The sequence below is a fragment of the Dufourea novaeangliae genome, unplaced genomic scaffold (assembly GCF_001272555.1).
Source record: "Dufourea novaeangliae isolate 0120121106 unplaced genomic scaffold, ASM127255v1 scaffold124, whole genome shotgun sequence".
NCBI classification, from domain to species: domain Eukaryota; kingdom Metazoa; phylum Arthropoda; class Insecta; order Hymenoptera; family Halictidae; genus Dufourea; species Dufourea novaeangliae.
This window is the reverse complement of record NW_015374010.1, coordinates 4,122,184-4,137,249: the sequence shown is the minus strand read 5'-3', so window position 1 is coordinate 4,137,249 and position 15,066 is coordinate 4,122,184. Positions and strand designations below refer to the sequence as shown.

Here is a 15,066-nt window from a genome sequence, read left to right as displayed (position 1 = left end):
GTAGTACATAAATACAGGGTGTAACGAAAGAGTTGTAACTTTGTATACCTACAGTTCCTTGGGAGATATTCCAGCGGGTCCTGTTAAAAGAGACACCCAGTATATATGCCGAGAAATGTTTATGGCTGTATTGCGTGTTGAATGCGTGCCGATGAATTACCTCCGATGGAAATGGTGACCCATTTTAACGTACAAAAAGGTGTACAGGGTGTTCCAAGTTTTCCACGATAAACGGAGAAAACAAAACATTATTATACGAGGCTCCAAAGTAAACGCTTTGTAATAGAGTGGACTGTGGGTTTTATAGCAGATGCAATGTGATAACACATCATAAAATATTTAAGAGAACAAGTAAGAAAAATTAGACTTTAATCTTCTTTAATTGAAAGAATATTCAAGGGTTTACTGCTTTCGTCTAATAAAGCTATTACTGGAGGAAATAAATTTTATTTGCATATAATTTTTCTGTGAAAAAATTTAAATTTGCATAAGTTTCCACAGTCTATGTATGTAGTTGTAGGTAAACGTGAAATGAAATGTAACATAAGTAACAGTAAGTATTTCATTGTAAATTACACAAACTTGTCTCAGTGAACATGGACGATATTTTGAAATTTTAGTATTTTAATGAACCGTTTACCGTGACATCCCTATTATCAATGTTAACTATCAGTCGAATTGTATCATTTCGGAATAATGCGATTGATTTTATACATTTTACAATGAAGAACTGCTATTATTTGTTTCACGTTGCGTTTTACATTTGCTTTCGACTGTGTAGTAAAGCGTTTCCACTCGAATCTTATATGAAATTTTTGGTCTAAATTCCACTGGTAAATTATCTTTTTCTAGTCGTCGAGAAAAGCTTGGAGCACCCTATAGAACTTGATAAAGATTGGCGGATTGAAAACAGTGATTGCATGTGTCTTGCAATCGTTACACGAGGTCAGAATTTTACGTAGAAAGTCAGTCAAATTGAGACTAGATTTATGTTTCATTTTGTAGCTTAAATGGAGAACGTAATGAGTGAATCTGTATAATTTACTGAAAAATTCGAAAATCAGAGGTATTTCTAACCTTTTTGTTTAGCCTTTTTGCTTCAAGCGTGAAGATAATCTTCTACTTTATTACTAGGTTTTATTAAATAATATAGGATCTTGGAATCTTTATAATTTGAAGCGAAAATTCGTAGTTTCATGTGTATACGTGCAAAATATTATATTACTGATATATATTTGATCAGACACACTTAGATAAGATTTTTCTTAATATAATTTTTGTACAGGATAAATACAGATAATTTTTACAGGAATGAAGTCAATTGTTTTTCATTTTCTAGAAAAACTATTTCGTGAGCAAGAATGAAATTCTATTTTCCATTTTTTGAATATTGCTCTTCGGGACGATATCGTTTCACGATTATATTATTCTTTCACACAGTGATTCTTTTAATAGCCATTCTATGTGATGTCTTTTATGTTACTATAAATACAACGGTGGTTGCAAATTAAAATTTATAAATACTAGCAATTACCAGAAAATTTCTAAAAACTATCTTGAAGTTACCAGAGTTTATCCATCACACGCTTAATCTCAAGGACGCTAAACGTCGTCGCGCAAAGACCGTATTATTCAAGAAACAATGTTCCCGTCATCCCTTCCGATTATTTACCAACGAAGAGAACTTCCGAAGATTCTCCAACCCCCCTGACAGTTCGGTCGACCTCCCTAGAGGGTAGGGGAGGGGTACTTCTTTCGTGCGCATGCGTTCCAAAGGGGGTAACACTCCCCATCTTGCAACGGAGCATTATTCTGTCACGACATCCCTTCTGGTGTAGATCGACACGAGGTACACTTAACGATCCGACGCGCAATAAAATTTCATTAAACAGTCGTAAAGTGCGTTCTATTGTCCCGTATTGGTGCATCTTCGACTCTCGTCTAATCGATTCCTCCGAAAAGCTCAACGATCGCGTCTAAACGCAACGAGGAGGATAAAGGTCGATGATCTCTGGACGCTCGCTAAACGGGCGTGAACAGATTGTTTTCTACCGCGAGAATCCGATCGATTCGAAGGATGTAAATATCAACTGTGAACTGCATTAACACCAAGAAAACTGTAATCTTAACGATCGTTTCGAAGAGAATTTCTTCAGGGAGATCGACGTCGATCTCGTGGCCAACCAGGAACGTCATAATAAGGTACGCGTCGATGTTCATTCCCATGAATCCTCGAGTCTTACCCTTCTTCGACGATCACGTCAGCTTCCAGCGAATGGATGAATATATATTTGGTCCTTTCGATGCTATTACGATCAACGTAAACATACCGAGCTCGTTTCTCGACGATGGAAACAGATATTTGAGTCTACGATTAAAGGCTTTTTACGTTCACGTGCATTGTCGTAACGTGACAGAAACCTTGTTATTGATTTTGCGTTCAGCATCCGTAGCGCGCGCGCGAGTGTTTGTATACAAGTAAGGACGCTCACGCGCGCACCAACGTGTGTACAGTGAGAACTGCATTTACTTGAACCGGTTGGGGGATAGAAAAGGTCGTATATTAGGAGTTCAATGATTTTACCCCATTATCAGTGTGTTTTTGTTTTCGTGCGAACAACCGGAGTTTACGTTCGAATATGTGGATTCAATCGTGCTTTTGCTCGTTCCTCTGATTATAGTAATTAATAGATTGCGAATTTTTAGGCGAAATTATATTTTCTAAAGCATTTCGTACAGAGAAAAGAAAATATAGGAATTTCTTTTTTTTCTCAAGTATTATATTGCATTCGTAATAAAGTAGAAAACCCATCGGATCTGATGAAAGTTGGGTCCTTTATTGTATTTGACAGACCCTTGTAGGCTATAAATTCATAAAATTCTCAGTCTAGTAATTAATAATGTTTCAAATCCTATAAACATTGCAATGAAATAGAGAGAATAATAATTTCGTAATGCTTGGTAAATTAATTCTCAATTTGTAAGAAAGATAAATGTATTTTTGATTAATTATAGAGAAAGGTAATGAAGTTTGTTTAACCCCCGGTTGTTACACTGGGTCGAAATGACCCAAAATTCGATTTTAAAGTAAAATATCTGAGGTATCACTGAAGATGGTACTATTGGCGCCATGTAGTAGTAATTTCAAGTATCCTAAAAGTATTTTTCTTCGGAACTTCTTTAAGAATTTTTTTACACGTGATATTTGTTTATTAAATTTTACCGAATTTTTGCGACTTAATTTAATAGACAGTTTTTAAACAGCATCTGATTGAAAGCTGGCTTGGGTCGAATAACTCAATGTGACAACAACGTTCGAAAAAACAGGTGTGACAACCGAGGGTTGTAGATTTCATAAAGCCGTGTTACTTCGAATTTTGCACACATTGCAAATTTGATTCTGGTTTTGCTTCGAATTGTTTAACCCCATGCTCTACGATTTTCTTGAGGTCTGCAGACTCCAGGATTACATCGTTGTCGACAGTTTCCCAGAAACGAAAGGAATTCGGTACTTCTTACAATTATATTTTTCCTGTAAAAGTTAGATATTAATGCCAGCGACGTGGTATTTCGCGTCGACTCAAAAAAAACCCAACAATATTTTTCATTGTTGATTCGATTTTGAAATCGTCAACACGAGTTTGACTCGATATGATAGGACAAGGCGTTAATGGTTGTATTTAATGAACAGAATGAGTCAATATGTTCAGTAAATCGGGCAATAATTAAAATTTCGTTTCAGTAAATGGAATTCTACTATACTTATAGAGTATTATTTATACACATATTATGTGCGGGAACTTCACACGTGTACGGGTAACGTCGACACGTGCTCCCTCTCCCGGCCCCGTTGAATCGGTTCTACAATAATAAGGGTAGCGGGCCGCGTGTGTTAGGTAGAACAGAATCACTTTTTAACGTTGGGGAACTTTTCATTCAAAGCTGGTTTTGGGCCTGCGTGATTGGAGATTGAATTAAAAAGACAGAGCATTTAGGAGCAGACAAAATTTACAGTAAACTGAAGGACATAAAAAGAACTAATTTTAGTAAAAAAATTAAAGAACTGATATGTTTTATTTTTTTTAATTTATCTATGGAATGTGGAAGATGTTAATTTTTGAATCATAGGAACTTACGTCTATCTTCAACTACGAGCCTTTTTAATTATTCACATTAAAATAGGAAACTTTTCGCGCATTCTCATGATGAAAATGAAAGAAAATAATTTACAAACACAACGAACGTCCACCAAATAAACAGTAATATCCTGGAAATTAATATACAGTAATACCCTTAGGAAATTGGCTGCAGTAATAAGTTGTTTCAGTTTTGAAATTGTATATTGTTGATTTGTTTGATCTGTTTTGAACAAAAGCTTAGCAATTGAAATCTGGGGCCCGAATGAATCAGGCTTTAACGATGATAATGGTCACAGTGAAAATGCCAGGGGAATGGGGATGTAAATTGAAAAGTCTATTGGAAAAGTAATCTGTGAATGTTATATACCGTGGTTTAACACACAATTGCATGTCGCGTGTGATCGTATTATCGATAATCAAATTTATTACTGCGTAAAATGCCATTTCATCCAGTAAACGAAGGTCACCTGACAATTTTCAATCAATATATTTGTTTTAATCATTGAAACCATTTTTGGTTAGTATTTTCTTAATTTAGCAATACTAGGTAAATTTAATAATGGTTACTTTCTTTCTTATTGGATTCGGATATAAAAAAAATCACTCAGGAATAAATAATTTACTTAATCAATCGACATACAATTGTTTACGAATTATATTTTATATATTTTTCATTTGACGAATCATTTTTAAATATTTTTAAATTATGTTAATGGATTTGAAGAATACAAATTCATTCAAGATATACATATGTAGAAACCTAGATAATATCTCCAGGTACTGCGTTCTACGTTTAAAAGGCACTGTAAGATGAAGCAAAAAGATTAACAGAGAACAGAAACTCAATATATTCTCTGTATTTTGCATGATTCATAGTTTTTTGTAAACTTTACGATAAAATCTGCATCACGATTCTCGTCTATTTATTTATCGATTCTACTTTCAACAACGAGAGACACTGGTACCCATTACCTCGAATTTCCTGGAAACTAGGTGGTAATTTAACGTTCCAGCTTGTTCGCATGTTAGAACATTCAAATCGAATTCGACGAATCATGCAATGAAGCTATCAAAAATAATTTATTATCAATTAAAAACTAATTTTGAAAGTTTATAAAATCTCACAGTAACTATTATAATGAAACTTTAAAAGTCGTAGGTACTCATAACGAAAGTACTCGTGCTCCTTTATTAATTATTATTGATAGTACAATTAATATTTCGTGGAAGTTCTTCTTTTACGAAACAATGTCTCGTTAGATCATTCAAAATTCAACTGCAAATTTTTGTACGATTCTGATAAGAATGAAAATTGAAATATCTAATTTTAACCCTGCTATTTTCCTCAGATATTCTTTACGTTTATATTCCTTAGAATGAAATTATTTCAAATCTTAAAATGATTTGTTCCTAAGAAATGAAAAATACAAGAAAAAAGTAGACGTCAAATTTAAATACCTTGGATACTAAAACCGAATATTTAAAAACATAATACGTATCGAAATGTGATCATCATCTCGAGCCATGTCGACCCGAGGAGACCAGCAGAGTTAATGTCATAATTTTATTAAAACAAAAATACCCTCCAACGTTTTTAATTTACGAAGCAAAAGTTGCTCGCATAATCCTATCGTCACGAAACGCGAGCAATAAAGACATTACGCAAACATGAAATTGTTACATGATCTTCGAGTATCGCGTGTTTACTCGACATGAAGATGATTCAGCTTGCAGAGGACACTTTTACGTAACTGTCGGGATTATAATCGATTATCTTTGAACTAGAACAACGGAAGCAACCTTTTGTGGTCGTATTCCCCATGTACCCTGGGGCCCAAGGAGAGACTCTCTGTTTTATTAGATCATAGAGATTCTAAGCGATAAATCATTTTTTCGCGATTGTAGGAATCATGGCTGAAAAGATGTATTATTGGGGGGAGGATAGAGACCAGGTGGATGCGGACCAAGCCTTCATAGAGTTCAAGGCCAAGTCAGTCGGGTCGGAGAAGAGGAGAGAATCATCGCGGGCTGTTCCGAAGATGACCGTCTCGTCGCCGCAGGGCAAAGTGACGGAAGTCGGGAACCGAGAGGAGGACACAGAACGGGGTGGATGGGACAATAAGCTCGACTTCCTCTTCTCTTGCATCAGCGTGTCCGTGGGATTGGGAAACGTCTGGCGCTTCCCCTACTTGTGCTACAAAAATGGCGGCGGTAAGTTCAGGGGTTGTTTACGAACATTATAAACATTGCGTCAGTGCAGAAGTTTTAATTGGTCTTGCTCTAAAAGAGTTAACTGATAATAATTTTAATTGTAATTTAATAACAAGACTGTGCAACAAAATTTGGAAAATTCTAAAATTATGCAGTGAAACTGGTTATATTTACTCGACTTTGAATTATTGAATACAAAGTTTATACCGAAAGGGTAATAAAATATATCAAATTTTATAGAATTTTTGTCAAAGACATTATTTTTATGTGCTCAGTATATTTGCGTATGTACAAAATACATAAGTCTAATGATGACACAAAATCTTGCGAATGTCTAAAATTTTATTGAACTAACGTCACTTTTGTCAGGATTCGTTAACTCCATTCACGCAAGAATGTCAGGCATATTCGTCCTCGAGAAACACAATGCCACTGTGATTATCATTCATCCTTCTTAAATTATTCGACTCGTTCAGCTATTGTTAAACTGGATGTACCGATCGTACACAATGCCATGAAAATGGAACGGCAGATAATTATACGTATCGGGGGTCACACGGTGTTCATTAGAATGTTCCTAATATACAAGGATAATTGATTATGGTTAACAAAGATACGGATGTGCGTCAATAATCAAGTATTCGAGTTGCGTCGTGCCCCGTACCGAGTAATTAAATTGTGTGCACAATGCATCCGTGATGAATACACATTCAATGGTGTATTTGAGCTATGTGGGTCGAACCATATCAAAATCAATGGTCAATTGCAGGAGCGTTTCTTATCACGTATGGCATCGCTATGGTGTTCTGTGGGATTCCCATCTTCTTCCAAGAAGTTGCTATTGGTCAATACCTCGGCGTTGGAGGGATGACCCTCGTAGGACAACTGTGTCCTTTGTTGCAAGGTGCGTTATTTGAATTTAAAATAGCTTACCTTTTTTATGGGTAAAAGTAATAACGATAATCACATATTGTGATCTTAATTATCGTGATTTATGCTCCAACATTATTGTAATTAAGTCTCCTTAATTTTAATAGTGCTGCCGTACTCAGTATTTAATTTTATAATCTTTTCCAGGGGTTGGATATGCCACAATGACGATTGTGTTCTTCCTAGACGTGTATTATTGTATCATAATTGCTTGGACACTTTTCTACCTTATAAGTACCTTTGTGAACATACCTGGGGTACCTTGGAATGGCTGTGGTTAGTAATATAGTTGCATAAAATTAAATAGAGAGGATGCGAACGGTGATAATGTTTGATTTCGATAAAATTTCACATAGGAATTATAATAGTTTCTTTTAGTCTCTGTCCCTTAAGTATAAACAGTCTTCCAAATAAGGGATGGAGACCACATTTTGTTAACACATGGAGTGACACATAATATTAAGTCAGTGCAACAGTTTTGGTGGATTTTGGCATGAAAGAATAGACTACTAGTAACGTTAATCATAATTTAATAATAATTTTATGAAATACATAATGATTCTGAAGAATAATTATGTGCTCGGTTGCATCATCTGTTCTCATCCATCCTATGTAACTAAATACAGTTTCTTAAATTTCTTTATAGACGGTAGTTTGTGTTGCTAATGGGAAGTTTCATGATTTTGTAGGCAATTGGTGGAACAGTGATAAATGTTACGATGCTTCCAACTCTACTGATCATTTACACGATGTGAATGCTAACAGTACGAATTCAATAAGTAATAGCACATTACATCACACCACACCCGTCGAAGAATATTGGGAGTAAGTAACAGTTTTGTAGATGTAAGCATTTAAGAAATTATAGACGGTTAAATTGATTGTGCATCAATGAAGAAATCGATTATATGATAAGCACACACATTTAGTTTAAGAAATCGATTTTGTTACTTTACGATTTAATGTAAGGATTAATTCTTTTGGGACGAACATCATTTAACGTACATTCCAGGAATCGGTTTTTTCTGTTTTTTTGTAAAAATCAAATTCAAGGTCCATTCGACAGGTACTGACACGATATGATGAATTAATAGTATCATGTTGAAAGAAGTTTTTACCAGTAACTTCAATTTATTTTATTGTGTTAATTTCTTTAAAAAGAATTATTTAAGATAATCTCATTACTACAATCGTACAAATGGAATTTCACGCGAGGTATCTCGAAAACGCGATGAAGTGTGATTCCTGAAACTCGTGACGAGAAGGTGTGATTAAAAAACTTCGATAATCGAAAAAAAAAAAAAAAATGGACCGCGACCGAGCGGAACGCCGCGTGGTCGGTTTTTGCGTGGCCGGACGAGGAAGTATCCACTGTCGGAAGACATACATTTCCCGATAATTCGTGATATAACTTCGAAATTTTAGACGACGAGTTCTTGGGATCACCTCCGGTATCGAAAGCATCGGTGGGATACAATGGGAGCTGTTGGGTTGTCTGATTGTCGGCTGGCTGCTCGTTTACTTTATCATCCGGCGTGGTTGGGCGCCTGCGACGGTTTGCTATACTACGTCACGCCCAGATGGAAGGAGTTGCTATCGCCCGGCCCATGGATCGACGGGGCCACGCAAATATTCTTCGCGTACAGTATTGGTACCGGAGCTCTGCCTGCTTTGGGGTCGTACAATAAGTTCCATCATAATTGCTACAAGTAAGCATCCCCCAGACTCTACTAGATTTCTCACCAGGTGTATACCGGGTGATTCACGAGAAACAGAACACCTGAATATCGTCGTTAGGATTGAAGACAGAAGAAAATATAAAGTTGTACTGTTAAAAAATTTCCTGATCGTTGTTGTCTTCAAGGTTTCGTGGAGCTCATCGATGGTATTTTAAATTGAACTATATATTTTTAATTTCATAGAGTAGTAACTGATGTCAAGATGAGTTCGACAATGTGGTATATTATGACCTTCGAATGACCTTGGACTAAAAAAATCATCATATTTGCTTTCGAGAACAGTACAACTTTCCTTTTCCATATTTTCTTCTATGTGCAATCCTAACGGAGATATTTAGGTGTTCTCTTTTTTGTGAATCACTCGGGATAATAGTAATGGCCGCTTTTGCCGCGAAAAATCTTGGCTGAACTTTACTTTCTCGGGAAAGTAAAGTTTAATCGTTTTTTTTTGTTAACGAATGGCAGACGTTACACAAAATATAAAGGAATTTATAGCTGGGCTTAGCACGCGAACGTTTTGGTCATTTTTACTTATTCCTCCAGTTGGATGAAGTGTACACTTTGCGGGACAACCTGTATATGAAGTCAACTTGGTGGTGCACACCGAAATCTATGAAAATGTGAGTTTTGTCTTCCAGAGATGCACTGATCACTTGTATAGTGAACACCTTGACTTGTCTTCTGGCTGGTTGCGTGACCTTCTCCATATTGGGTCACATCGCTTCCGAGCAGGGTACCGAAGTGTCCGAAGTAGTCAAAAGCGGGCCGGGTTTGGTGTTTCTTACGTATCCCGAGGTCGTCCTGAAGCTTCCTGGCGCTTCCATGTGGGCCATTATCTTCTTCGTCATGCTGCTCGTAAGGAATAATTAACTTGAGCGACGGAGTGTACATAACGCTTTCTCTGTGATCAATGTTTGTTTACGAATATTGTTCAGATTTTACATACACGGTCTGTTCATAAAGTTTGCGAACTTTATGTGTAAATCATTTATTATTCATTTTAACACTTGGATGACCATGATTTCGTGATTTTTGAGATGGATTCAGTGCAGTCTTTTTCTATTTCATAAAATACCGAGAAAAATTAAGCAAAACGTGCCGATGTTATGGGAGTGGGATTTACGCGAAATATATAGGTGTGAAGTTACACTCAATGAGGGAAGTGTGTGCTGTCACGAGAATGTTACCAATAATTACATAGGATCACCTTCAAAGTAATTTCTTTCTGCCTATATACGTCTTTGTATTGTTTGCAGATCTAGAAAGGTTTCTCTGCACTTAGATTTGAATGACTTGCAAGATTGTAACACGGTTAAAGAAATGGGAATATGATTGGGTCAATGAAAATGGTTACAGCAAGTAGAAGTAGCCAGTATTTATCAGACATGTTTCCTAGTCTCATTCAATCGAGTGGAGAGGTACTCCCAATGAATTTTTAAAATGAATGTTTTTGCTGCCATAGTATTATATGACAAAAAATTTCTTATATTTTTAATTAAAACTAATAGGTATAAAAATAAACATAAATAATCAACCCATTTTCTCATATACCATAAGTCCCATTCTACTATATACATATGTATATTCGTCCGTATGTTTGTTCAACGTTTTCAAAAGATTGTCAGCTATTGAAAACTTATCTTTGAACATACTTTTAAAAATCACTGTTGTTCGGTTTATTACAGATACTTGGAATCGACAGTGAATTCTGCATCGTAGAATCGTTTATTACTGGCATGGTTGATAACTGGCCTGATCTCCTTCGACCACATAGAAACAAGTTCACCATCGCTATCTGCGTTATGATGTTCGCCTTGGGAATTCCTATGGTGACAAATGTTAGTATTCCAATCTTTGAATCACGCGATTACATTCAATTCGCATTTCAATTAATCAAGAAGAAATTTATGAATTTCAATTTTATTCTATGAAACTGTTCATGAAAATAGTTAAAATTTTACATAATAATATTGTGTAACAAAACCAACGAAATGTACAACTTTTGCTAGTTTAAATAACTTTACGTGTATAGTGTCTGTTTCAGTCTAGAATGTACTATTTCTGAACTAGTCAGTATTTACTAATTATTATTTTCTTTTACTATATATTAACTATAAGTCATTATATTTGACAAATTTGGCTATATTATTGCAATTTACAATTCCCATTTAAAGGAAACATTGAAGACCATTAAATTTTCGTTTTTGAGTTAAAACGAAGTTTCTCTTTTCATTTCTCATCACATCACCAAAATTGATCTACATCGTTTGGTGCTTCTTCCAGGGTGGAGTTTACATATTTCAACTGATGGATTTCTACTCTGCTAGCGGTATGTCGATTCTTTGGGTCTGTTTCTTCCAAACGATTGCGATATCGTGGATCTTCGGGGCGCAGAAGTTCTGTGACTGCATACACCAGATGATGGGCATACGAATGAATAAATTTTGGTATATATGCTGGGTGGTGTTCGCGCCAGTAATCATGGTCGTAAGTATGGAATTTATATTTCTAACAGAAACTAACAGATGACTGAGTTTTGAAGTTTGAATTGAGTCGAACGAAAAGTGCTGGAATCGATTTATTCTGATAAAGTTGTAGTTCAGCATTTGTAATCATACAGATACATCTATAGTATAGATATTATCTCCTTGTACAATATCCTATATGGGTATAGACAGTAATGCTCTTGTTTTTGGTAAAAACACGATGAAGCTTCATGATACGGAACCGTCACGCGTCGGATACGGATAATATAAATCCACCTTAATTCGTGTTTTGCAAATTTCATATGGTAATTATTTCTCTCACAACTAACATATTTCTACAACCGTTAATCCAAACAATTGTGAAATAATTAAACACTTCTTTCATTCTGTATATTCAGCAATATAAAATTTCACTTTTAGTTCGAAGAACATTGAATTTTACAATTCATTCTGCTACATTTTATAAAAAAGAAACACAAATATTTCATAAATTTCAGATTTGATCCCACCTCGTTAAATTATTTTTCTTTGTTCCAGTTTATCTTTGTATTCCAATGTGTACAATACAAACCATTGAAATACGGAAGCGATTATGAGTACCCAACATGGGCGGAAATCGTGGGAATGTGTCTGAGTTTGTCATCCATGATTTGGATACCAGTTTACGCTCTCTATTACGTTCTTGTAACACCAGGATCAATAAAAGAGGTGAGACACATCCATATAACAATGAACCACGTTTATCAGTACTTACTATAAGAAATTAAATTGTAATCCATTTTCTCATTGTCGCTTTAATTTTAATTTCGATGGTTCATCGTCGTCGTAATTGCCGAAAATTAATGGAATAATCTTTCTCAGTCTTGCAATTCTTATGTACACTAATACAGTTTAACTCCTTCTGACCTAAACTTATGTCTTTTACACAGAAAAAAATATTTTTTGCACATAGTTGTTTCTTGAAAAACAGGAAAATTAAAAAAAATAAATTAACGAAATAGTGCATAAATATAAAGGAATATTCATTAAACAATTCATAAATTTTATTTTCAAGAATGTATCCGTCTAACGGCAAAAATTAAACAATGCGATAGAATACCATATTGAGTCTTCTAAATAAGTTAATGATTCCAAAAAGGAATCCTACAGTCGGAAAGCGTCTTCGAAAACAAAAAAATGTTTCTCATCATTTTCAGAACATCCTGAAAGGCTTGAAGCCAAACATAAAACTGCATCCGAAGTTACCGAAAGGCGAGAAGTCCGCAGTGATACCGATGTCCGAGAGCAGCGCCGGTTTAATCACTAAAAACAACAGTTTCCTGAGTCAAACATGATTCGCGTGAATAACGTTTTTTTTTCTATTCCTAAGTAGGTTGTAATTGCCGTAACTGTAGTATTTCTAACGGGATTCAAGACACGAGGCCGGTTGGTAGCGAAGAGTGATCGTTCTATCGTCGACCAAACAGATTTCAAACATTTCTCTCGAAACGACTCAAAACGACCTTCTCTCTATTCGTTGTTTTTCTTCACAAGTGACATTAAGGATACAAATTTCTTTCAATTTCGATAATAAATCTGCCTACTATATCATCTGCAAAAAATCCATCAAAACTTTTGCACTGAACTGATGTTTCAAGGTGTAAGAGAGACTAGCAGCAATACATAAACCCCAGTCAATAATTCACTGTAAATCAATTTCATTCAAATCGAAGTTCGTAGTGCGTTACCTCCAAATCTTATTCTTCCCTTGACTCTCATAAATGGATACTCCGACGGTGACTACATCGTAATACTTTTAACAATCAACTGAATATTATTTTTCATAACTTCTTCTTCCATTACTTTGCTTACTGTAAATTGAAGGTACTCAAACGCTAGAGCTTCCACAATTCTCCGTTAGATTGTGCCAGTGAAAGAAATATTAAAATTCCGTCTCTGACACGAGTGGTCTATAGTTAAGGATTAAAATGGATTCACGTAAAAAAGAAAAAATAGAAATGGTGAGATATCGACACGCGAAGGTGTCCGTTGGCAACGAAACAATAACGACCGCTGTAACCAAAACACCGACCTCGTTCCTCTTATATTAAATACTGGTACCATGTAAAACATGCTTAGACAGGAAACAAGGCTGATGGCGGAAAGAAGTTAGTCGACAACGTCGAACTTAAGTGCCACGATAGCGAACTACAGGCGCTAGTTTTCAGATGACCTTTTACGAGGACGAGTCGAAGATGTCTATTTTTTCATCGTGATATGGCTCGCGATGCTCGTACAACAGGTTATTGAAAGGGAACATAGTTTAGTTGACAGCTTGGCTGGTTTTATGCGAGAAAGAACATATTCTTAGAGCAAAAAAGCACCGACAAGTTAAGGGACGTATTCACTGCGTATTGTTTGCGGTCTTGGATTAAAATTAAGGGATTTTTCTACTTTAGCGGTTTTAAAGCGTTTTTGTTTGAAGGAAACTAAAACTGAAATTTCTAGAAATTTTTCAAAAGATTTGTAATTAACTCTTAGCGGTCGGAGACTTTTCGGCAGAAGTGGAAGTGCTGGTCGTAACGCATTGTAACAAGCGGAGCGACATGTCCGTCTACTTTCGTTACGATCTTGCGTATCACTGTCACTAGATGTAATCAATTGTCTAATTTTCTTTCTTATTCGAGCTATATTACTGTCATCAGAATAGTCACTACAGAAATTGTCATCTTTCTCATCTATCACTGTATCTGATGACAAAGAATATAATTCAGAAATATATTGAGAAGTGTAACGCTTCGATCGCTGCATGAATCGTTCGAACATTAAAGGAAAAAACGAACAATTCGAAAAAGAAATATTCCTTTGAATTTTCTGAAGTAGCAAAATTTCGTACAACTTTTCTTATTGTTTGAATGTACTGCTCAATGAACAAAATTTTGCGATAAATTCAATTTACAAAATTCACTTTGCTCAGAATTAGCAATTTTTATATCCAGAGAAAAATTCTTTTAACGATTCATTCGACAGATTTTTCTAATTTGATGAGAAATATGTTAAATTGCTAATAAAATATCGTGTCTCAATGGAATCGCTGTCGCTCGATTTCTAACCAAAACTGAAAGCAATGAAAATAGCAACACATTATTTTTACCAAATTTTATACTATTAGGTGTACCAATAAATAATCCATTGTTCTTTTTTTTTAACAAGATCAATATTTATTTCGAAGAAAATTATTCGTCAGGTTCTTCAACAATTTGCACCACATTATCGAAAAAAAAAACGTGATAATAAAAATTTCAAATGTGTTTTTTTGTCGAAAGAAAAATAGTGGATTATGATTAACAGTGGAATTTATGCGTTCATGATATATGCAAATGTGTAAGATACAGTGATAAGATAATTGTAACGTGAATTACAGCAGTCTCTGTTTTATTGTAACTCTATGCATTGAATTATTAGCACATATATTCCGATCTTACAATTAGTTCGTCTAACTGAAAGGCTAGAAGGAGGTTCGCCACCTGCCAAACAGCTAATGGAAATCGAAATATGGATAAAACACAGTTTCGAAAAAAC

At 35.2% G+C, this 15,066-nt stretch overlaps 1 protein-coding gene across 1 annotated transcript; it reads left to right on the top strand.

Annotated features, from left to right (window-relative positions):
• Window positions 1–6,049: 6,049 nt before the first annotated feature.
• Window positions 6,050–12,839, top strand: LOC107188473 (sodium- and chloride-dependent GABA transporter 1-like). The gene is given in 11 exon segments (XM_015576767.1): window positions 6,050–6,350; window positions 7,120–7,254; window positions 7,428–7,556; window positions 7,970–8,105; window positions 8,706–8,820; window positions 8,823–8,989; window positions 9,658–9,874; window positions 10,705–10,857; window positions 11,303–11,506; window positions 12,043–12,213; window positions 12,702–12,839. Coding segments are annotated over 11 exon segments (1,866 nt in total).
• Window positions 12,840–15,066: the final 2,227 nt, after the last annotated feature.